The following is a 25,837-nucleotide window of genomic DNA, read 5'->3' as shown; positions in this document are numbered from 1 at the left end:
ATAGTACAACACCTGGCTACTGTGTGCTTCATGAGTGTTATAATGGTACATCAGGCTACTGTGTGCTTCATGAGTGTTATAATAGTACAACACCTGGCTACTGTGTGCTTCATGAGTGTTATGATAGTCCAACACCTGGCTACTGTGTGCTTCATGAGTGTTATGATAGTACAACACCTGGCTACTGTGTGCTTCATGAGTGTTATAATAGTACAACATATGGGTACTGTGTGCTTCATGAGTGTTATAATAGTACAACACCTGGCTACTGTGTGATTCATGAGTGTTATAATAGTACAACACCTGGCTACTGTGTGCTTCATGAGTGTTATAATAGTACAACACCTGGCTACTGTGTGCTTCATGAGTGTTATAATAGTCCAACACCTGGCTACTGTGTGCTTCATGAGTGTTATAGTAGTACAACACTTGGCTACTATGTGCTTCATGAGTGTTATAATAGTCCAACACCTGGCTACTGTGTGCTTCATAAGTGTTATAATAGTACAACACCTGGCTACTGTGTGCTTCATGAGTGTTATAATAGTCCAACACCTGGCTACTGTGTGCTTCATGAGTGTTATAATAGTACAACACCTGGCTACTGTGTGCTTCATGAGTGTTATAATAGTCCAACACCTGGCTACTGTGTGCTTCACGGTTGTTATGATAGTACAACACCTGGCTACTGTGTGCTTCACGAGTGTTATAATAGTACAACACCTGGCTACTGTGTGCTTCATGGTTGTTATAATAGTACAACACCTGGCTACTGCGTGCTTCATGGTTGTTATAATAGTACAACACCTGGCTACTGTGTGCTTCATGAGTGTTATAATAGTAAACATCTGGCTACTGTGTGCTTCATGAGTGTTATAATAGTACAACATATGGGTACTGTGTGCTTCATGAGTGTTATAATAGTACAACACCTGGCTACTGTGTGTTTCATGAGTGTTATAATAGTACAACACCTGGCTACTGTGTGCTTCATGAGTGTTATAATAGTACAACACCTGGCTACTGTGTGCTTCATGAGTGTTATAATAGTACAACACCTGGCTACTGTGTGCTTCATGGTTGTTATAATAGTACAACACCTGGCTACTGTGTGCTTCATGAGTGTTATAATAGTACAACACCTGGCTACTGTGTGCTTCATGAGTGTTATAATAGTAAACATCTGGCTACTGTGTGCTTCATGAGTGTTATAATAGTACAACATATGGGTACTGTGTGCTTCATGAGTGTTATAATAGTACAACACCTGGCTACTGTGTGTTTCATGAGTGTTATAATAGTACAACACCTGGCTACTGTGTGCTTCATGAGTGTTATAATAGTACAACACCTGGCTACTGTGTGCTTCATGGTTGTTATAATAGTACAACACCTGGCTACTGTGTGCTTCATGAGTGTCAGTATTGTATGTTGCGTCTTGTGTTCATCATTCGCGCCAGAGTTACATGTGTGTGCTTCTTTAGGGTCAACACTAAATGTGTCAACTGTTTGCTCTGCCTTTGTCCATAGTGTACTACACTTAGTTCTGTGTACTTCATCTTTTTTTTTTAAGTACATGTGGCACTTTCTGCCTTATCTGTTTTAGCACATATGACCCTGTGCTTCACTATTGTTCTCTGGACACCTGTAGCTGTATGACCCTGTGCTTCACTATTGTTCTCTGGACACCTGTAGCTGTATGACCCTGTGCTTCATTGTTGTTGTCTGGACACCTGTAGCTATATGACCCTGTGCTTCATTGTTGTCTGGACACCTGTAGCTGTATAACCCTGTGCTTCATTGTTGTCTGGACACCTGTAGCTGTATGACCCTGTGCTTCATTGTTGTCTAGACACCTGTAGCTGTATGACCCTGTGCTTCACTATTGTTGTCTGGACACCTGTAGCTGTATGACCCTGTGCTTCATTGTTGTCAGGACACCTGTAGCTGTATGACCCTGTGCTTCACTATTGTTGTCTGGACACCTGTAGCTGTATGACCCTGTGCTTCATTGTTGTTGTCAGGACACCTGTAGCTGTATGACCCTGCGCTTCATTGTTGTCTGGACACCTGTAGCTGTATGACCCTGTGCTTCATTGTTGTCTAGACACCTGTAGCTGTATGACCCTGTGCTTCATTGTTGTCTGGACACCTGTAGCTGTATGACCCTGTGCTTCATTGTTGTCAGGACACCTGTAGCTGTATGACCCTGTGCTTCACTGTTGTCTGGACACCTGTAGCTGTATGACCCTGTGCTTCATTGTTGTCTGGACACCTGTAGCTGTATGACCCTGTGCTTCACTGTTGTCTGGACACCTGTAGCTGTATGACCCTGTGCTTCATTGTTGTCTGGACACCTGTAGCTGTATGACCCTGTGCTTCATTGTTGTTGTCTGGACACCTGTAGCTGTATGACCCTGTGCTTCATTGTTGTCTGGACACCTGTAGCTGTATGACCCTGTGCTTCATTGTTGTTGTCTGGACACCTGTAGCTGTATGACCCTGTGCTTCACTGTTGTCTGGACACCTGTAGCTGTATGACCCTGTGCTTCATTGTTGTCTGGACACCTGTAGCTGTATGACCCTGTGCTTCATTGTTGTTGTCTGGACACCTGTAGCTGTATGACCCTGTGCTTCATTGTTGTCAGGACACCTGTAGCTGTATGACCCTGTGCTTCACTATTGTTGTCTGGACACCTGTAGCTGTATGACCCTGTGCTTCATTGTTGTCCGGACACCTGTAGCTGTATGACCCTGTGCTTCACTATTGTTGTCTGGACACCTGTAGCTGTATGACCCTGTGTTTCATTGTTGTCTGGACACCTGTAGCTGTATGACCCTGTGCTTCACTATTGTTGTCTGGACACCTGTAGCTGTATGACCCTGTGCTTCATTGTTGTCTGGACACCTGTAGCTGTATGACCCTGTGCTTCATTGTTGTTGTCTGGACACCTGTAGCTGTATGACCCTGCGCTTCATTATTGTCTGGACACCTGTAGCTGTATGACCCTGTGCTTCATTGTTGTTGTCTGGACACCTGTAGCTGTATGACCCTGCGCTTCATTGTTGTCTGGACACCTGTAGCTGTATGACCCTGTGCTTCATTGTTGTCTGGACACCTGTAGCTGTATGACCCTGTGCTTCATTGTTGTCTGGATACCTGTAGCTGTATGACCCTGTGCTTCATTGTTGTCTGGACACCTGTAGCTGTATGACCCTGTGCTTCATTGTTGTCTGGACACCTGTAGCTGTATGACCCTGTGCTTCATTGTTGTCTGGACACCTGTAGCTGTAAGCTTCGTGTGTATTATTACACCTTGAGCCTCATATGTGTTGTGTGCTTCATGTGTGTTAGTACATGTAACATGTGTCCTTCATCTGTGCCAGTACAACTGGTCCTGTTTGCAGCACCTGTGTTAACACCTCAGGTGCTGCATGCTTCATCGTGGTTCAAACTACGTGTAACAGCTGTTTACTTAACCCTTCAGGGATGCGAATTTGATTTGGTGTATGTTTACTGGCAGAGGCATCCGTAGTGTCTGTTGAGAGGCATCCGTAGTGTCTACTGACAGAGGCATCCTTAGTGTCTACTGGCAGAGGCATCCTTAGTGTCTACTGGCAGAGGCATCCTTAGTGTCTACTGACAGAGGCATCCTTAGTGTCTACTGGTAGATGCATCCTTAGTGTCTGCTGGCAGAGGCATCCTTAGTGTCTTCTGGCAGAGGCATCCTTAGTGTCTACTGGCAGAGGCATCCTTAGTGTCTGCTGGCAGAGGCATCCGTAGTGTCTGCTGGCAGAGGCATCCGTAGTGTCTGCTGGCAGAGGCATCCTTAGTGTCTACTGGCAGAGGCATCCGTAGTGTCTGCTGGCAGAGGCATCCTTAGTGTCTGCTGGCAGAGGCATCCTTAGTGTCTGCTGGCAGAGGCATCCTTAGTGTCTGCTGGCAGAGGCATCCGTAGTGTCTGCTGGCAGAGGCATCCTTAGTGTCTGCTGGCAGAGGCATCTCTAGGCCCCAGACACTAAGTTGAATTTTATTTTCCATGAGTCCAGTTTTGAGCCTGGTTCACCCCTCACGACCAGTTTACTGCAGACAGCAATGTTGCTGACGTGAATAGGAAAAATAATTATGTATCTGTTGTTGATGTCTCCAGTCGTTCCATCTTGATCTTGTGAGTTGTTCACAATAACTCACAATGAGGTGATTTGAATAGTACTCACACTTGTGCCACAGACACGTAAACAAATTCTTACAGCTGGTTCTAAGGTCTATATTGGAGGAATGAGGAGATCATGAGGACTTCATGCTTATGTACACTGTCTCTATGACTTTGAACCACGTATAAACCCCATATACTGATAGATCAGGTGTTCATATACTGATAGATCAGGTTTTCGAGTTTCCCAGATTGTTCATATACTGATAGATCAGGTGTTCGAGTTTCCCAGATTGTTCATATACTGATAGATCAGATGTTCATATACTGATAGATCAGGTTTTCGAGTTTCCCAGATTGTTCATATACTGATAGATCAGGTGTTCGAGTTTCTCAGATTGTTCATATACTGATAGATCAGGTGTTCGAGTTTCTCAGATTGTTCATATACTGATAGATCAGATGTTCATATACTGATAGATCAGGTGTTCGAGTTTCCCAGATTGTTCATATACTGATAGATCAGGTGTTCGAGTTTCTCAGATTGTTCATATACTGATAGATCAGGTGTTCGAGTTTCCCAGATTGTTCATATACTGATAGATCAGGTTTTCGAGTTTCCCAGATTGTTCATATACTGATAGATCAGGTGTTCGAGTTTCTCAGATTGTTCATATACTGATAGATCAGGTGTTCGAGTTTCCCAGATTGTTCATATACTGATAGATCAGATGTTCATATACTGATAGATCAGGTGTTCGAGTTTCCCAGATTGTTCATATACTAATAGATCAGGTGTTCATATACTGATAGATCAGGTTTTCGAGTTTCCCAGATTGTTCATATACTGATAGATCAGGTGTTCGAGTTTCCCAGATTGTTCATATACTGATAGATCAGATGTTCGAGTTTCCCAGATTGTTCATATACTGATAGATCAGATGTTCATATACTGATAGATCAGGTGTTCGAGTTTCCCAGATTGTTCATATACTGATAGATCAGGTGTTCGAGTTTCCCAGATTGTTCATATACTGATAGATCAGGTGTTCATATACTGATAGATCAGATGTTCGAGTTTCCCAGATTGTTCATATACTGATAGATCAGGTGTTCATATACTGATAGATCAGGTGTTCATATACTGATAGATCAGGTGTTGGAGTTTCCAAGATTGTTCATATACTGATAGATCAGGAGTTCATACACTGATAGATCAGGTGTTCGAGTTTCCCAGATCAAAATTCTGGGTGTAAATACACTGTTCGTTGCCTCTGGAATCGCACCACACTTGACCCAGGAGAAATGTCTCAAACGTTTGGACGAATGTGGGGGGAAAAGTGTGGTGTTATCAGCCAGGATGTGGGGTTTCTGTAAGCCTTTAGCCAGCAGCTTCCACCCTCCTCACTCAGTACATGAGCGAGATGGTCACCAGGCTCCACTGGAAGACCGGAGGAGGCAGAATAGCTCGGGAAAAACCATTGTAATGTATGTATAGAATGACTTAAGTCATGTGTATTATAATGCTTCTTGATACAGAGGCTTATGATATGTGGGGACTTGTTAAATAGAGTATTGACCAAACCACCATCGTTTCTGTAAGAGTGAGGATCCTCATGTGTGAATATGTACTGTGGCTGAATACTTTTAAAAAAAGGAAGTCTGTCAACCACACCTGGACTTCAGCTACTTCAGACGAAGTTTCAAGTGAATTAAGGTCAGGGTCAAAGGTCAAGGTCAAATATAATCAGTGAAGTACAGTTATGGGTCATTGACAGGGTTTGTATTACATTATTACAGTTACAGTGATAAAGTTTTTTGGAGGTTGAGGATCAACACCACAAGGGCATATGTAGCAAATTATTTTTGTTTAATATTATGTAATATGGATTAGATGTATTAGTTTTAACAAACGTATGCGTCAGGCACGTCATTCTCAAAACCTTACTACTGTATTTTGATATAGTTAACAGCGCTATTTGTGATGGCAACAAATAAATATTTGAAGACGTGTTATCCTTAGGTTTTTTCCCATTTATTTGGAACTTGTAGATACACAGGGAGTTAACACCTATTTTTGTTATCAATGAAGTCTGAATTACCTTTCTTTCAGAGGTTTACGATTTCTTTTTTAAATATAGTTTATGTTTTCCTTCTTGTAGTTTGTGGTATGAAACAATCCATTGGCCGTTTAAGATGTAAGATACCAGCCAGGGTTGTCTAGGTTTTATTAATGCATGGCCACACCTCCAAGTGGCTGGTGGACCACATTCTTGTGGTGCTTCTTAGAAGGTTCACATCTGGTTAAGTTTTGGAAGCCAAGGTCGCATTCATTTGTTGGATAACAGCCTATTGAAGTGGCATAACAATTTTACAAACATAGTTTGTTTTTCATTTTGGTGATCTTACTTTAGACATATGCCTCTGTAAGGCATGGTTGTATTTTTCTGCAAATGAAAATATTTTTAGTCATGGGTATGGCAGTGGTTTACTTATTGTCTATAGAGAACTTCGTAATGTTACAAACTTTTTATTAAAGTTAGACATGCTGTGTACAGTAATATTTATGTTCAGTTTCCTATATCTAAAACCAGTATGATCTTCCACAGATAGACGGCAGAGAAGACACACACCAGCACCATGGCGTTGGCACTCAAGATCCACATTGTGGAACAGAATGTCAGAAAAATGATACAGTTTGACTCTTCCACAATTGTCTATGACGCCTGCCGCATCATACGAGAAAAAATTACAGAGGCTAATTTAGGACAAGGTAAATACTATATGTACATTTACAGTGTTCAAAGTTTTAAGGTAAAGCACAGTGGTTTTTGAGGACTAAATGAACACACACACACACACACACACACACACACACACACACACACACACACACACACACACACACACACACACATACACACCAATTGGAAAATGATTATATAATGCATGATTGTAATGCTGGTGCCTGAGGATTGGCGGAATGCGTGCATAGTGCCATTGTACAAAGGCAAAGGGGATAAGAGTGAGTGCTCAAATTACAGAGGTATAAGTTTGTTGAGTATTCCTGGTAAATTATATGGGAGGGTATTGATTGAGAGGGTGAAGGCATGTACAGAGCATCAGATTGGGGAAGAGCAGTGTGGTTTCAGAAGTGGTAGAGGATGTGTGGATCAGGTGTTTGCTTTGAAGAATGTATGTGAGAAATACTTAGAAAAGCAAATGGATTTGTATGTAGCATTTATGGATCTGGAGAAGGCATATGATAGAGTTGATAGAGATGCTCTGTGGAAGGTATTAAGAATATATGGTGTGGGAGGCAAGTTGTTAGAAGCAGTGAAAAGTTTTTATCGAGGATGTAAGGCATGTGTACGTGTAGGAAGAGAGGAAAGTGATTGGTTCTCAGTGAATGTAGGTTTGCGGCAGGGGTGTGTGATGTCTCCATGGTTGTTTAATTTGTTTATGGATGGGGTTGTTAGGGAGGTAAATGCAAGAGTCCTGGAAAGAGGGGCAAGTATGAAGTCTGTTGGGGATGAGAGAGCTTGGGAAGTGAGTCAGTTGTTGTTCGCTGATGATACAGCGCTGGTGGCTGATTCATGTGAGAAACTGCAGAAGCTGGTGACTGAGTTTGGAAAAGTGTGTGGAAGAAGAAAGTTAAGAGTAAATGTGAATAAGAGCAAGGTTATTAGGTACAGTAGGGTTGAGGGTCAAGTCAATTGGGAGGTGAGTTTGAATGGAGAAAAACTGGAGGAAGTGAAGTGTTTTAGATATCTGGGAGTGGATCTGTCAGCGGATGGAACCATGGAAGCGGAAGTGGATCATAGGGTGGGGGAGGGGGCGAAAATTTTGGGAGCCTTGAAAAATGTGTGGAAGTCGAGAACATTATCTCGGAAAGCAAAAATGGGTATGTTTGAAGGAATAGTGGTTCCAACAATGTTGTATGGTTGCGAGGCGTGGGCTATGGATAGAGTTGTGCGCAGGAGGATGGATGTGCTGGAAATGAGATGTTTGAGGACAATGTGTGGTGTGAGGTGGTTTGATCGAGTAAGTAACGTAAGGGTAAGAGAGATGTGTGGAAATAAAAAGAGCGTGGTTGAGAGAGCAGAAGAGGGTGTTTTGAAATGGTTTGGGCACATGGAGAGAATGAGTGAGGAAAGATTGACCAAGAGGATATATGTGTCGGAGGTGGAGGGAACGAGGAGAAGAGGGAGACCAAATTGGAGGTGGAAAGATGGAGTGAAAAAGATTTTGTGTGATCGGGGCCTGAACATGCAGGAGGGTGAAAGGAGGGCAAGAAATAGAGTGAATTGGAGCGATGTGGTATACAGGGGTTGACGTGCTGTCAGTGGATTGAATCAAGGCATGTGAAGCGTCTGGGGTAAACCATGGAAAGCTGTGTAGGTATGTATATTTGCGTGTGTGGACGTGTGTATGTACGTGTGTATGGGGGTTGGGCCATTTCTTTCGTCTGTTTCCTTGCGCTACCTCGCAAACGCGGGAGACAGCGACAAAGTATAAAAAAAAAAAAAAAAAAAAAAAAAATGATTGTAATGCTATGGTAGATAAAAATTTAAAAAGCTGAGATAACAGTGTATTTAAAGAGGAGTAATTAACGTAACTGCACAGAATTGGGCAGTTTCTATGGAAGACATTAATTGGGAAAAAGGATTTCAGTAGCTTAAACCTCGACATTGTGGTGTAAGGTTCTTTGAAATTTGCCATGAAGGAGTAGCAACTTAGTACATAACGTAGATGTAGAGGGAAGGTTAAGAAAGAGGGTTGAGTGGTTCAGTCAAAGATATCAAGACACATAGAAGCTCCAAGACGTGCTGTGGTGAAGATGTGGGTAGCCAGCCAGCATTTAATAGGTACATAGTGAACCTCTTTAATCCGGCAACTTTGCAACCTGGATATTGCCGGACCACAGATAATACCGGACAACAGAACTTCCCTAAGTAAACATATGACCGACCCCTGGTATTGCTAGTTCATTCCACATACATATTGCTGTATTATCAAAGGTAGAACAAAGCTTAAAACAGGAAATAACACGACCATTAATGCTTCCAAACAAGGTTTTTATTCTCACATCAGAAGTACCCCCAGATGGAGACTGCAGTATCTTGGGCCAAGGGTTTTTTCGTGGCATACGAACGCCATTCCTGGTCAAATTCGTCGACATTTATACACTTGTTCTGGGGCTAAGTTTTCCGCTGTCTCACTAACTGTGCAGATTCATTCCACAAACTTCGTCGCGGCTTTGTGACGAGTGGTTAACGTAACGAACGACCATAGGTTGGTAGTTGGCTTTGGGTCGACTCTTGTTACTATTGTGTTACTGTTACCGCCAAGGGAGCCACAGCCCGCGTTGTGTCAGTCTCAGCCAGGAAGCTGCCTTGTACACTCTCTCTCGCCCTACACATATTGCTGTTGGTTGTTTAAAAGATTATTGGAGTTTTTATAGATTCTTTTAATACGACCTTAAACAACAAACTTCCATGTCAGTACTACGCATGTCACCGCGCATTCTATGTACTGAAATTCCATGTTTCCACTTAACCTTCTGTAGCCAACCTTGCGAATATTCACGGTCAAGCTTTTGTTCTCTATGAAAAACTTTGGCCTACTCGATAAGCATCTCCCTAGGTATGCTTACCCCATTATTACGTGGGAGCTTATACCATTCATAAGTGCAGTCTGATTCTGTACTCCTGGCTTCTTCCAAAGTTTTCTGTAACTTTAAACTTTTCTGGCTTTCATTTTCATAAAAAAAAAAAAAATAAACTGATAAGAAATCATCAGGACTGTTAATTAGTTCGGTAACATTGTAAACAGATTTTGGCTCCTCAGCGCTCCTAACAGCGCCGCCCTGGTGGCAGATCCACAAACTAATGGCGGCAGATTCGAAACGTGCCGGATCATAGGAGTTGCCGGACAGACCACATAGCGCCGGATTGGAGAGGTACAACCTGTATAAGACAGCAAGGAGCTTATACAATAGGATAAGAAAGGAGAGATACAATAAGTTGGAAAGGATACTGGAGACTGGTACCATTCCCCAGTGAATGTGGTCCTTCAAAGGAAAAATTGTTTGAGAGAAAACAGTTTCAGTGAAAAGAGTTCGTGTGCAACAAAGCTCTTGAATTTCTGTGGGAGAGTGAGCATTGTTTTAAACAAAAGAGAGGGCTGGGTGTATTTTCTGTACCTAAACTGCCAGAAAGCATGTGACACTGTATCACGTAGGAGGCTGGTAAAGAAGTTGGATCTCCAGGCAGGATCTCCTTTGATGGATTGAAGATACTCGTAGTGGAAGTAAACAAAGGAAGCATGTCAAATGAGCCTTCTCGAAATGGATTGAGGTGGCATACCAGAGGGTCTAGGGCCTTTGCATTTCTTGGTCTATGTAAATGACTTGCCAAATGGATTAAACTCTTACTTGAATATATATGCAGATGATGCCAAGTGACAAGCGAGAAGGATTGTCCCAACATACAAGGGAATGTAGACAAACTCCAAAGTTGATCCAGTGCATGGTTGATGAAATTCAACTGAGTAAATGCAAATTAATGAGGATGGGACACAGTGAAAGAAGGATTTCATATGAATGTCATCCAATAGAAAATATGCTGCAGAAATATGTATTTAAAATTGACTTTGGAGTTAACATCATTCGTCATCTATCACCTGAGTCTCACTTTAGGAGAATAGTAAAGGAGAAAAACTGCTTGCTTTCTAAATTAAGATAGCATTTAGATGTCTGGATATAGAAATATTTGATAAGTTGTTCATATCCTACATAAGGCAAAAACTAGAAAGTGCTTCTAAAGTTTGGTTACCACAGCTAAAGAACAAAGAGTTGATAGAAAATGTCCTGTGTAGGGCAACAAAAAGATAGTACCAGAAGTAAGAGGACTGAGTAACAGGGAAAGGCTAGAAGCATTCAAGTTGCCCACCTTGGAAAAGAGAAGAGTGAGGAATGACCTGATCACAATATTTAAAGATGTTAAACCAGACTGAAAATTTAGACAGTGAACGGTTCTTCAAAAGTTGTAGGAAATTGACAACCAGAGGACATAATATGGGATTAAGCAAGAATCTTGTAGTAAAAGACTTAAAGAAATACTTTTACAATGTAAGTGTGGTGATTGAACTGGATAAACTGAAAGAGGATATGGAATGAAGACAAAAAGAAATACTTTTACAATGTAAGTGTGGTGATTGAACTGGATAAACTGAAAGAGGATATGGTAAATGAAGACAACGTACAAGCTTTAAAAGTTTGTAAGATGGCAGAGAACGTTTAATAAGTGAAGTCCCACAAATGTAAAATTCCCTCTGTTGAGATTAGTATAAAAAGGTAATTACACACACACACACACACACACACACACACAAATGATTCTCTTCATCATAAAGAAAAGAAAATTATGGAGATATGACCTTTAGAATTAATTGAAAATGTTCTGCACAGAAAGTTGACAGTGGATATTAAGAGTGCCTCAGTGAAAGGGTTATTCAGGTTCAGTATATCAGTAAGTGCAATGATAGTTTTCCAGTAACTAGATATTTTACATACAAATAACTATTTTTTATTTTGCACCTTTAAAAAGAACATTGGTTTCTGTTGAGCTTTATATTTGCTAGAAACTCGTACTATTCAAAGCATATGTTACCAGGTGTAGAAAATGTAAGATTCCTTACTTACTTGATATAGAATGATGACATGGTAATTCTTATGTTGCAGCTAAAGACTATGGATTGTTCCTGCCAGGAGATGAGGGTTCGGGAGTGTGGCTGGAGGCAGGCAGAAGCCTCAGTTATTATCTTCTCAGAAATCAGGTCTCTTTTTCTTGTATTTTCATATATCTTAATTTTGTTGGCATCATTGTAGATCGTATGTCCAGTTTTTCATTTGTTAAACTTGATGAATCTCTGTAGTTTTGATGTATATTAGAGATGCATTTCTGCAAGATAAACTTTTATGAATTATAGGATTATTCTCATCAACTTATATATCCATAAAAATCTATATAGTTGTCTCAAATCCACCATTCCAAGAACTGGCATCTTCCAGAATCTGATGTTTTCAAAGGTATTGGTGCTCACAGAAACCCCTCAGCACTACAATTTCTTTGTAACTGCTCTTCAGTACCATAATCTAGATTATGCATTTGAATATCATAACTAGCTTCATTTTTTTAAGAATAATGTAAACTAGGGTTTTTGGGAAATGGAATGTCTCAGATTTTTTCTTATGGTGACCAGATGGTACAGGCAGAAAACATTCCCTAATCAAGGCCATCTTCAATGAAAGAAAAAGTTATACAGAAAGAAAGTAGATGTTACTCAGAGCTCGTAAAGTGGAGATAGACCTGACTCTTAAAGGAAAAAAGGTTAAATGAAGAGGGAAAAACTCAGAAAGGAAGAGAATTCAAAGTTTAACTGTTTGAGGGAAGAAGGATGCATGATAACAGCCAAACCCCAAGTGGCCAGCCTCCACTCAGGAGCTGTGGGAAGCAACAGCCACACTTTTGCCATGGGTTCAAACCTTAGGGATGGGGACACATGCAAACAGTCTGATAGGACAATTATAAATATTTCATTCAGCTATCACATCCCCATCATGCTCAGTGGAATGTCACTTCTGTTTATTGAAGCCACTGTGCTGTCTTTTAAGCACTGTTTGATTATCCCTGAGGTGCCATTCCATTGTTTACTTTGCTTTAAACATGTGATAGTCATGTCCATCGCACTCATTTATTTATTTTACCCTCACAGTGATATCCAACAAGCATCCGAGATTAATTGATAAGTTTAGTAGATATCTAGCAAGCATCCAAGATTAATTGATAAGTCTAGCAGTACTGACTGCAAAAAAGAAAGCACCTTTTCTTCATAGGTCTTCTGAAAGTGATAATTTCACAGCAGTTAGAGCAGTGTTCATAGATGTACAGTGTGGGATTTTTATTGTTTTTCAACTATGTATTGGCAGAATGAAAAGTTGCTGTAGTTCTTTGCTTAGAAAGTGACATGCTTAAGGACTTTGCTGCTAAGTTTGAGACAATTCATGGGCAAATTTGGCTGATTTTGATATGTGTACAATGATTTTAAGCAGTGCTTTAGTGAACATGTACCCATTTTTGGTCCTGTGATAATGGAAAGGGCCAATCAGTTTCAAAAGAATTAGACAAATGTGAGCTTTCTGGTTTCTCCTCTGGTTGATTACACAGATTTAAATCAACTGACCCAGGTGCCACTCCCAGCACCTCTAAAGTAATCACCTTAGTAAACTTAAAATCAGTAAGAAGAAAGAATTTTCATTAGACACTGAATAACTACACTTGTAATATGGTGGGAAAAGAAAACTCCACAGGTTAAGTTATAACTTAACCAGTCTGCTAGGTAACAGATATCCAAAATTTGGAAAACTCCAAAATCCAGCTACTGCATGTCATGTGGTTGCTGGCTTTTAGACATCAAGAGTGTTTCAAGTGCAGTTGATCATTGCTATATCAATAACATGTACTTCTTCAAATTTATAAGTGATTTTATTTTCAAATGTCTCTTTTTTATATGTACTCAAATATTATTGATTATCTCCGTACGCAAAAATACTTTCCACCTGATTGCTGGTTTAGGTTTATATGATAAGATTCAGATGAAAGCTTTGCTTGAATGTTTTTAGGTAATGACAGCTTTTCGTTACAGGACTTGGTGGAATATAGGCGTAAAGTGCGCACTTTGAAAGTACGTATGTTAGATGGCACTATTAAAACACTGCTGGTGGATGACTCTCAGCCTGTGTCACAGCTTATGGTTGTTATTTGCACTAAAATTGGTAAGTTGAAAATATGTTTTCTTTCAAACTTCAGTGTGAAATGCTTGGATTTTAAAGACTTATTATACTGTAATTTCATCTTCCTCAGAGCAGTGATGACACTAAAGCAAAGGAAATAGTGCCTTACCCTTCTAACCATCTATTTATGATCATCATAAATAGCTGGTTGCTCAATCTCACTTGATACTCTCTCATAGCAAATTGATATAGAATTAATACTAACTTTAAAGTATCAAATACAGACTTTAACAATACTATTAAAGTACTAATTTTGATTCTCTCATAGGAATAATGAACCATGATGAATATTCTTTGGTTCATGAAATTGAACAGGAGGAGATTGAGAACAAACCAAACTTTGGAACTCTGACTTTGAAGAAGAAGAAAGAGGGAGACAAGGAACGCGATGCCAAGATGGAACAGTTAAAGAAGAAACTGCGCACTGATGATGAAAGTAAGTTGGTAGAAATTCACATTGAATTATCTTCGTCATTCTTTGAATAGCACTTCTTTTTTTTTTTATGAATGTGATGTACTGAAAAACATGTCCAGGGTAAACCATGGAAAGATCTGTAGGGCCTGGATGTGCATATGGGGCTGTGGTTTCAGTGCATTACACTTGACTGTCAGAGATTGAGCATGAGTGAATGTGGTCTTTTACTTCTGTTTCCTGGCACTACCTCGTTGACGTAGGAGGTGGCAGTGCTGTTTCCTGTGGGGCGAGGTGGTGCCGGGAATGGATGAAGGTGAATGAGTATGAATATGTACATGTTTATATGTGTATATGTAAGTGGTTTCGGTGTATTACACATTACACATGACAGATAGAGACTGAGTGTGAACGAATGTGGCCTTTTTTGTTTGGTCCTGGCGCTGACTCGCTGGAGGGGGATGCTATTTTGTGCGTGGCTGGGTGGCGATGGGAATGGATGAAGGCAACAAATATGGATGTATACATGTGTATATATGTTTATGTCTGTGTATGTATCTGTATGTATACAATGAAATGTATATGTATGTATATGTGCGTGTGTGGGCATTTATGTATATACATGTGTATATGGGTGGGTTGGGCCATTCCTCGTCAGTTTCCCTGCACTACCTCGCTAACACAGGAGACGGCGGTTAAGTATTATAAATAAGATAGATAAATTATGTATGTGTATGAATATGTATCAGTTGATGTGTATATGCATGTGCATATATGTATGTATGTGTGACATGAGTGGATGGGTCTTTCTTCTGTTTCCTAGTGCTTCCTCGCTAACACAGGAAATGGCGATCAAGTATAATAGATAAACAAATAGATATATAGATTGTATATCTTTGTGTTTACTGATTTTAAATTACCTGCGTTCTGCACTTCTGAGGCCCCTCATTTCAAATAGTTCTTATTATTATGCAACATTTTAAACTAATGTATAGTATCAGCATTCACTTTCTCCAGTATTTATCAATCACCATCATTCCACTTCCAGTTCCTTGGGGTGGATCAGGTATATGCAGCCTCTTATCATTACCCACACACATCCACAAGCTATGCCCAGTTTGTTAGCTTTCTTTTTTTGTGAGAGTATGCTTGATCATACAAAGAACAGAATATATTGATTCCAAATAGAAATTATTGTGGGATGAGACTCAGGAGAAGGGAAGAGTTTCAAAGCTTGATTTGCTCTGTCCATGAAAACAAGATCTCTGTCAGACTAAGATTGGGAGGATAAAGATGCTGTACAAGTTGATGTAGATAATTCTTTTCATGATAGTTGAGTTGGAATGGGCAACCACCATACATACTTTATAATAACAAAGGAATTATATGTGATTGGTTACCATGGAACCACTGTATGTGTGAAAGTGGTTTGAAAGATAATCTTGGCATTTCTCTTAGATCAGCTTAAATGCACACAGTTAAAAAAGATACTGGGTGCAAATGAAAAAAAATCAGGAGAGCTTGTACTGCATTAATGCAGAAGTTTATATTTCACCGTAGCACACTCCATGTTAGTTGAAGATGTGCATGAGTGAACTAATAGGCTATATGTACCTGATCCACCCCATGTAAAGGGAGACAGGGTGAAGAGTAATAGACAGACAGATTGCATATTTCCATTTTTGCCAAATTGACTTAAGTGAGGAATACTGATGCACAAGAAAGGAGATGAAGTTGAAGCCTTTTGTTAGGTGGGGTTTCTGGGATATTTTTATTGTATGCACTGGTTAGTCACTATATCAAGACCCAACAATACCAGTTTTTTTTCTCACATAGATCCCCACCCTAAAGAACTAGGTGATAACATAAAGTATTTCAACATCATTTCACCTCCCCATCCGTATGAATGGGTTCTATGGTATGTGGGATTTATAGGAGCATGCACAACTCCTGGGACACACCAATAGCCTGAGATTGCAATACTTGATCAAAGCATTACAGAGCCCTCTTTCACTTACTATTGAGGCAGAGACCTTGGTATAGCTTCACTTAGGACCTCATGATATTGCTGTGCATGTTTATGTTCTTTCTTAAAGAGGGTAAAAGTGTGCATATGTGAATATTTGCCTATGTATATTAAATTTTGCTTTTGTTTTTTGATAAAGGTAATTTCTTAAGCACAGATCTTATTACTCATAAAACTACATTAAACCTTGCCATCCAATAAATGTCACATAACTACATATAAAAGGTGTCTAAGCGCAGGAGTAAGTAAGCAAAAAAACATTCAGAGACTGGTAGAATTCTGTTGAAGTGTCTTTGCAGATGCATCCATGTGTAATGGATTCATAGTTTGCTTTTACATATCTCAGTACTGTGGAAAGATCCTTAAATGTAAACAAACAATTTCATGGATACTAAAGATTTATTCTCCCATGATTATAATAATTCATGTGACTAAAACTTGTGATATGATAAAACTCAATTTTGCAGAAGAGTATTGGCAGTTCATTAGTAAAGCCTGTGATAGTGTCATGTATTTTGTCTGTGTTAGAAGTTGAAGTTAATTGTTGGATTTATTTCAGTCAATTGGGTCGACCACAGCAAAACATTGAGAGAGCAAGGCATTGATGAAACAGAAATTTTGCTACTACGAAGAAAATATTTCTTCTCAGATCAAAACATCGATTCTCGTGATCCGGTCCAGTTGGGTCTTTTGTATGTTCAGGTAAATCCATAATATTAAGTTGTTTGGTTTGAGCACAGATGAAATTTGAGACATTGATGTGAAGAAAATTCTTTCAATATTGAGACACTTTCTACCTATCTATATATCTGTCTATATCTCTGATGCCTTTGCCCAACTGGAACTCCCTCAATGGCCACGGCAATAGAGTGACCATAATTAGTGAACTCTAGTGCCACTTATTAGTCTTCGATGCCTCACCCTTAATAGGCCACCAGCAGAGGGCAACTCTAGCAGTGTTTGCAGAGGTTCCTACCTAATATTCCTAACAACTACTTCTACCTAGTGCTCCTGCTTAATGTTCTTATGTGCAAATTTTACGCAGTATTTCTAGCTAATGCTCCAGCCTAAATTTTCCTTCTTACTATCCTTTTACCAACACTGATTTCATCTATAAAGCATCTTATTATAATTGAAAATCCACCAACAGTGCCGAGATGCCATCATTGACGGAACCCATCCTGTGACACTGGAACGAGCGTGCAGGTTTGCAGGCATTCAGTGTCAGATACAGTTTGGGGATCATGTTGAAGCTAAACATAAGACTGGCTTCCTCGAGTAAGTTATTTTTCTTATATATTACTGATGATGAGTATGTTTGAAATATACATATATCATGTTTTGTTACATTTGATACAACTTTTTTCAGGCATGTTTGCCACCTTTCTTTACAACAAATATGTCATTTCCACCCATATATGAAATCAGCCTTTGCAACACCTTTCCAGTCACCACGTTCAAAACACATTTTCCATTCCTCACACTTAACCCTTATTCATTGTTTGATTATGGTCCCCTTTATATCAGCTCAACAACGAATTTTTCCTTTTCTCAAATCATCCTCGTTCAAAGGAAATTACTTTTGAGAAAAATTAAGGTAAACTGAGTATCATGTGTCATCTTCGTACCAAAGTCACCTTGATTTACCAAATTCCATTTCCCACTTCACAGCAAAATAGTGCATTCACGTTTTCTTCCTAATGCTGAATATCCATGTCATTAACATCGCCCACATATCTGTTTCTCATCACCTGCTCTCTTCTGGAACTCCTTCAAGGGGTTGGCCATGGCAGTAGAATCTCCATAACTAGTGAATTCCAATACCACTTAGCCTTTACTGCCTCATCCTTAACAGGCTACTGACAGAGGGCAAGTCTAGCGCACTGTTTATAGAGGCTCCCACCTAATTTTTCTACTGACTGCCTAATGCTCCTTGCTAACATATATTGGCAGAAAAATGTATTCCCTTTTTTTATGTACTTTGTGTCTGTCCTCTTCCTTTTTAGTCTCTCAGCATCTATTTACCATTTTCATTTTCATGTTTTTTTCTTTATCTCACTCTCTCATGTGCCTTTTTATGATATATGAAAACCCCAGCAATTTCTCAAGTATAGAACCATTAAAGTGATAGATTTACTATTTGTTGAAGGATTGACTTATTCATAACCATAGTATTGGTAGGTGTCATTTTAGCAAATAAGGTAAGGCATATAAAGATAGGTTAAGGTTCAGGTATCTGCCAGTTTTTACAATATACTGAGAAAAAAAGCGATAAATCCAGGCTCTTCGCGTAGAGGTATGCCATCAGTTCTTGGTAAAAGATTAGAATGCTATGACTTGCAATGTCCATATGCTACAATCATAAAAATGATGCTGAATACATTCCTATGCAAAAATCATTTCCTGTAGGTCAAAATCATGAACCACTGCACATAAATGAACAGTTTCCTTTCTACAAAGGCATACAAAAAGGAGCAGAAACCAGTCACTGAAATACAGACACCATATCATCCATCTAAGTACAGAATCAGTGAAACGAGTAATTAGAGGTCAATATGCTGAATTTGGATATATTTACAGCTCCTCGCAAAACTGTAGACCTAACCATGAAGAGATGACTTAGAAGCCAGAAATCTAAACTTGTCAGATGTTTTTAAAGTGGCCCAAACTATAGTACCATGGTTTCAAGATTAAGTGAATTTGAAATACAATTTGCTGGCTTTTCAAAACTGAGAGGAGCTAATATTTTGTCATCATTGGAAAAGGCTTGTTCTTAGAGGGAAAGGAAAGCTGAACACTTCCTGTCTAATCATTACCCTAAACTCTGTTCCCATTTAAATTTTGTTTATGAATTGCATACAGCCTCATAGTTCACGCAAACACATCTATAACAGACATCTAGTATACTAAAATGAAACACAAGTATGGAAGTTATCGTAGGAGTTTTATGATATTTAGCTTTTCCTGCATGTTTTATTCATCAAGGAAGACTAACATCACCATTGACTCCTCCACCCTTACAGAATGGACCCAGTGCATGCAATCAGAAATCATTCTTTCAACATCCTTATCTGAAATGCCTACCTTTCAAACCTCATTCAGTACAGCTGTCTGTGTCTTCCTTACTCTGCTTCATCTAGTTTAGTCATTTATATTGCTGTGCAGTATAGATTTTTGAGTAATCTCATACATCCTGTGCATCCTGCAAGGCCACTCCACTTTGAAGACCCTTATCCATGCTTTTTTTTTTTCTAAGGATTTTTCACCCCACTCATTATTCTTTTCACCTAGTTCTGACTTTTACACATGTTATCATTTGTTCCTGTTCTTATTGATTGCTTTGACTTAGAGAAGCTAAGGTTTAACATCCATAGATCAGATTTGGTATAAATCTTACTTATATACCACTGGTTTCAGTGCACCTCCATTTCTTCACATCATTCAGAAGCCTAATGCACACCATAGTTTAAAAGAAAAGAAAATGTAGTGAATGCAGCATGCTAGCTCTGCAAAATCGTAAAATCTTGTAGTTACTTTTCCTTAGATAGAGAGACATTTGATTAAGTAATGGAAGGGTAAGAGAGAGGTGTGGTAATAAAAAAGAGTGTGGGTGAGAGCTGAAGAGGGTATGCTGAAATACTTTAGACAGTGACGTAGACAAATGGAGAGATTGAGTGAGGAAAGGTAGATGAAAAGGATGTATGTGTCAGAAGAGGAGTGAAAAATGGGGAGACCAAATTGATGGCAAGATGGAGTTAAAAAGATTTTGAGTAATTGGGGCTGAATATTCGTACAGAAAGGTGAAAGGCATGCATAGCATAGAGTGAATTAGAAAAATGTGGTATGCTGTTGGTGGACTGAACCAGGACATGTGAAGCGTCTCCTCATTTGATTTCCTTATATTCATACGGCCCAATTTTCTTACATTTTTTTACAAGACTTAAAGATTGATTGGAAACAAAGAGGGAAAAGACTTGGGCTATTAGCATGGTATGAGTAGGGGTAAGTAGAGAAAGGCATAAGACTTGGGCTATTAGTACAGTAAGATTAGATGTAATTAGAGAAAGGCATAAGTGTAGAGGATATGAAAACATTACAAAGGAATGAGAAAAGCAATAAGCTTTTAAAGAATGAGAAACCTAGGGATATGCATAGTGTGCTAAAATGAAACTTGATGATGTTTATGGAAGCTTGAAAAATGTGTTCATGTACTTGATGAATGAACAAAGGCAGTAATTTTTCCACATTATAAATGCAGAGGAAGTAAAAATTATAAGAATTGTGAAGTAATGTGCATAGGCATAGTGAAAGGAGGTATAGGCACAGGTAATGGAAGAATGATGACTAATTGTATTATAATAGGAGAAGAACAAGGTGTCTTGTGGGTGTTTTAAGGGTTGTGAGTGTTATAAGAGAAGAGGGTTTGTTGACCAGATTTTTACACTTGAGTAATCAGAAATGTTCCAGAGAAAACGAAAGTAATGGCAGCCTTTGTGAATTTAGAAGAAGCACATGATTAAGTTATTAGGAAAGCTGTTTCGGAAGTTTTGACTAAATATGGTGTCTATGGAAGACTTACATAAATGATGTTCATGGCTTTTATATAGAAATAGTGCATATGTGAGGTAAGTGTTGGTTTGAATAAAATTGCTTTTAATTATATTATGTCTGCCAGTCTTGGAGATAGGTTTTAAGCTGCATTGTCCTCCACTTACCACATGTGGTATCAGAAAAGTCTCTGTTTACCAGTTTTCATTTCTTTTTGACATGTAACCACATTTGATATGGGTGTTGTACAGTATTACAGGACTATCTGCTGTCCAAATCTATTATGTTTTCCTAAAACTTTGTTATTTCTTTCAGCCTCAAAGAATTCCTGCCACAGAGTTATGTTAGAAATAAAGGCATCGAAAAGAAGATCTTCCAGGAGCACAAGATGCATGCATCTCTTAATGAATTAGAGTCTAAGGTAGGTATCTGAAGTATGATAGCTTAGTTCATTCTCTTCATGAAGTGCTGCATGCTGTGTTTTCCTAAGATTTATACCTTACCCTACCCTCTTATCCCAGGATCCCCTTCTATGGGGATGCTGATCACATCCACCAGGTGGGATTACAGGTCAAAGATGAGGTACTATTATGTGATTGTATTTGTGGGATGAGCACAGAACAATTGAGGAGTAATTGTTGAGTCTCCATTGTGGGAGTTGCATCTTAAGCATGAAGGATCTTGCAGTATGAAGAAACTATTTTTGTAATGCTAGAGAATCTGATGGATGGTGTCCTGAATGCTAATGAGAAAAGGTAACATTCATCAAGAGAGTGTAGTTCCAGATGGATGTATGTCTGGTGGGGTTAAGCTTTAGACTTAATTAAGAGGGCAGTTGTTCAGTGTGTGTGTGGAGTCATATTGGTACATATATATGTTTTGTGACCATAGTGTTACGCAAAAGAAATTTTTCTCATGTAAATAGTGTAGATGTGAGGCAGGGGTAAGCATTTTGTTTATGTTGAGGTTGGTGATTGGGATTGGTGATGAGAAGGGTCCTCTTCTATTTGTTACAAAGAGCTGAGTGCCAAGCATATTGTGGTGAGAATATACTAGAAGTAATCTTTCCATTGTGCAGGTGGGGAATATTTTTGTTTCCTGAACAGCCAGTGATTATTGTGAGTGTTCTTTTTGTGTGGTTTGTAGCTTTTTTGTATTTCCTTTTGACAGGATATGTGACAAAGCAAATGAGGAATAGTTTAGGATGAATTGTATTGTAGAGAAGACTAAGGAATTCTTGTTCAAATATGGTACCAGTAGGTGTTCTGAAGGTGTTTAGTTTGTTTATAGCCTTTGCGTTTTTGTTGTGGTGTAGGAGTGAATGTCATGTGTGATGCCTAGTATGGTTGGAGTTTCTGTGAGTGGGAATGGTTGACCATTACATTAGATTACTGACTTAGGTATTCTGATAATAGATGATGAGGTTTAAAGAGTTTCTGTTTCAGGAATTGATGTTTCTCTTGATTATGTGTTGTATTGCACATTCATCTTTTTAGATCACACTTTTTTCATTCCTATAGTATACTTTATAGGTTGTGTTCTTATGTCACTGATGACAGTGGATGGGGTTATTTAAGAATCTGTGTATATGCTAGTCTGTGATTGAGTATCCATTATTAACAAGAATTTGTTTCAATCCTATTAGTTCTTGGTGGAATATAGTCTAATGGGTGCATTTCCTATAAGCTGAGTTTATGACATTAATTTTATATCTTGAGGGGCATTCACTATTGATATTTATACATTGCCCTAGGTTGGTAGACTTTCTGTGCACACAGTGATATGTCTGCCATCCTTTGTCTTTATTTCAATATCTAAGAAGGGAATTTTGTTGTTCACACTAAATTTGTACAGGAATTTTAGGACAGATGTCTCCTAGTATTTTTTTAGCTTCCTGAAGGTGACTAAAAGTGATGGGAGCGTAGGGCTAGAAATCTTCCCCTCCTGTTTTTCTTTTCCAAAACAAGGAACAGAGAAGGGGGCCAAGTGAAGATTTTTCTCTCTAAGGCTTAGTCATCTGTTCTTGACGCTGCCTCACTAATGCAGGAAGTGGCAAATATGTATAAAAAAAATCAACATTGTGTTTTAGATCAAAGGGTTGGGAGTTGGAATATATTGTTTTTTGTTCCATACATGTTAAAGTTTGCCCTTTGATTGAGAGGGTGAAGGCATGTACAGAGCATCAGATTGGGGAAGAGCAGTGTGGTTTCAGAAGTGGTAGAGGATGTGTGGATCAGGTGTTTGCTTTGAAGAATGTATGTGAGAAATACTTAGAAAAGCAAATGGATTTGTATGTAGCATTTATGGATCTGGAGAAGGCATATGATAGAGTTGATAGAGATGCTCTGTGGAAGGTATTAAGAATATATGGTGTGGGAGGAAAGTTGTTAGAAGCAGTGAAAAGTTTTTATCGAGGATGTAAGGCATGTGTACGTGTAGGAAGAGAGGAAAGTGATTGGTTCTCAGTGAATGAAGGTTTGCGGCAGGGGTGTGTGATGTCTCCATGGTTGTTTAATTTGTTTATGGATGGGGTTGTTAGGGAGGTAAATGCAAGAGTTTTGGAAAGAGGGGCAAGTATGAAGTCTGTTGGGGATGAGAGAGCTTGGGAAGTGAGTCAGTTGTTGTTCGCTGATGATACAGCGCTGGTGGCGGATTCATGTGAGAAACTGCAGAAGCTGGTGACGGAGTTTGGTAAAGTGTGTGGAAGAAGAAAGTTAAGAGTAAATGTCAATAAGAGCAAGGTTATTAGGTACAGTAGGGTTGAGGGTCAAGTCAATTGGGAGGTGAGTTTGAATGGTGAGAGGCTGGAGGAAGTGAAGTGTTTTAGATATCTGGGAGTGGATCTGTCAGCGGATGGAACCATGGAAGCGGAAGTGGATCATAGGGTGGGGGAGGGGGCGAAAATTTTGGGAGCCTTGAAAAATGTGTGGAAGTCGAGAACATTATCCCGGAAAGCAAAAATGGGTATGTTTGAAGGAATAGTAGTTCCAACAATGTTGTATGGTTGCGAGGCGTGGGCTATGGATAGAGTTGTGCGTAGGAGGATGGATGTGCTGGAAATGAGATGTTTGAGGACAATGTGTGGTGTGAGGTGGTTTGATCGAGTAAGTAACGTAAGGGTAAGAGAGATGTGTGGAAATAAAAAGAGCGTGGTTGAGAGAGCAGAAGAGGGTGTTTTGAAATGGTTTGGGCACATGGAGAGAATGAGTGAGGAAAGATTGACCAAGAGGATATATGTGTCGGAGGTGGAGGGAACGAGGAGAAGAGGGAGACCAAATTGGAGGTGGAAAGATGGAGTGAAAAGGATTTTGTGTGATCGGGGCCTGAACATGCAGGAGGGTGAAAGGAGGGCAAGGAATAGAGTGAATTGGAGCGATGTGGTATACAGGGGTTGACGTGCTGTCAGTGGATTGAATCAAGGCATGTGAAGCGTCTGGGGTAAACCATGGAAAGCTGTGTAGGTATGTATATTTGCGTGTGTGGACGTGTGTATGTACATGTGTATGGGGGGGTTGGGCCATTTCTTTCGTCTGTTTCCTTGCGCTACCTCGCAAACGCGGGAGACAGCGACAAAGTATAAAAAAAAAAAAAAAAAAAAAAATGTTAAAGTTTGCAAATTTTGAGCCAAAAGGAGATCCCATTGCCACGCCTTTTACCTTTAAGTAGAGCTTGCTCTAAATTTTGAGCCAAAAGGAGATCCCATTGCCACGCCTTTTACCTTTAAGTAGAGCTTGCTCTGTGGACTCTATGAGCATGCTTCTGTGGTGCAAACTTTCTATCTTGGGAGGTATCTTTTCTTGGTGATTGTAAAGGGCTATGGTGCTCATTTTGAAGAATGATCTTGATGGGTGTTTTTCCACCAGGAAATTTGTGAATAGACTTTCTACATCAAGAGCTACAAATATCCCTATCAAGTAAGGTACACCAAAGCATGTCAGTAAACCAATTGGTGGATTTAAGAGAGTAATGGGCAGAATTATATGGAGTTATGACCGTATTAATGAATTTAGACAAGTCATATTTGGGTGTAGTCACTTGTGAAATGACTGGATGCTTGGCCATATGTGTCTTAACATAAAGAAAGCATGGTGAATATTCTGTGCCGATTGGTGTTAGGTGCTGCTGGCCTGCAGCTGCATTGGCTGCAGTGATGAGTTTGATAACTGAAATATCAGATTTTCTATCAGATTCCATTTCTTGAGAGATGTATTTACAGAAACTTTACACCATCTTAACTGATCCTACTAAATTCAAAGCTAGTCTTCTAATGATGTCAAAGCCTGCTCTTGGTAAGTTGCTTCTTGCTGATTACCTTGGAGTAAACAACTCGGTGAACCCTCACTGTCACCTGCTTTCCCATCCACATGACTTTTCCTTTGACTACCATGGGTCAGACTCCCATGGCTCAAAGATCTTCTCTGAATGTGGCCAGATGTTCTGATGTTTTGTTGATGAAGTACCTCTGAGTCTCCCCAAATGCTGTACTCGCTTGGATGACATCATGATAGCCAACTGCAGCAAAGAAAACCACTTACAACTTTTTTGTCAGTTCCTCGTCCAGCTGCAAGAACAGAGAAGTCAACCCTTGCTTTTGCAGACTTAGCACCACTTCGTTCACTTCCCTGTGCCACCAAGTTTTCCTGATGGGTATGATTTCAGGAAGAGAAGGTGAACACACTTATGGATTTAGTTCAACCATGGAGGCTAAACAAGTTCATTGGTTTCATAAACTTTTCTTGTTTCTTCATCCCACCGTGCTCAGACATCCTTCACCCATTTGTCCTCATAAAGAGCACTAAGAAAATCTTTTATTCTCCCTTTTACATGGAGCACTAAAGGAA

The 25,837-nt window shown here is 39.5% G+C and overlaps 1 protein-coding gene across 10 annotated transcripts in view; it reads left to right on the top strand.

Moving 5' to 3' along the window:
• Positions 1-25,837, top strand: part of rhea (Talin_middle and talin-RS domain-containing protein rhea) — a 639,718-nt gene that overhangs the window by 428,509 nt on the left and 185,372 nt on the right. For all 10 annotated transcript variants that reach the window (XM_071689886.1, XM_071689881.1, XM_071689879.1 and 7 more), the window contains 7 exons: positions 6,764-6,927; positions 11,899-11,993; positions 13,863-13,992; positions 14,279-14,446; positions 17,008-17,150; positions 17,599-17,726; positions 21,312-21,417. In XM_071689886.1, coding sequence (XP_071545987.1) covers positions 6,795-6,927; positions 11,899-11,993; positions 13,863-13,992; positions 14,279-14,446; positions 17,008-17,150; positions 17,599-17,726; positions 21,312-21,417 — 903 coding nt within the window. In that variant the 5' untranslated portion in view covers positions 6,764-6,794. The remainder of the gene's footprint in view (positions 1-6,763; positions 6,928-11,898; positions 11,994-13,862; positions 13,993-14,278; positions 14,447-17,007; positions 17,151-17,598; positions 17,727-21,311; positions 21,418-25,837) is intronic.

This window comes from Panulirus ornatus, chromosome 47 (genome assembly GCF_036320965.1).
Source record: "Panulirus ornatus isolate Po-2019 chromosome 47, ASM3632096v1, whole genome shotgun sequence".
NCBI lineage: Eukaryota > Metazoa > Arthropoda > Malacostraca > Decapoda > Palinuridae > Panulirus > Panulirus ornatus.
This window is presented reverse-complemented; position numbering and strand designations above follow the sequence as displayed.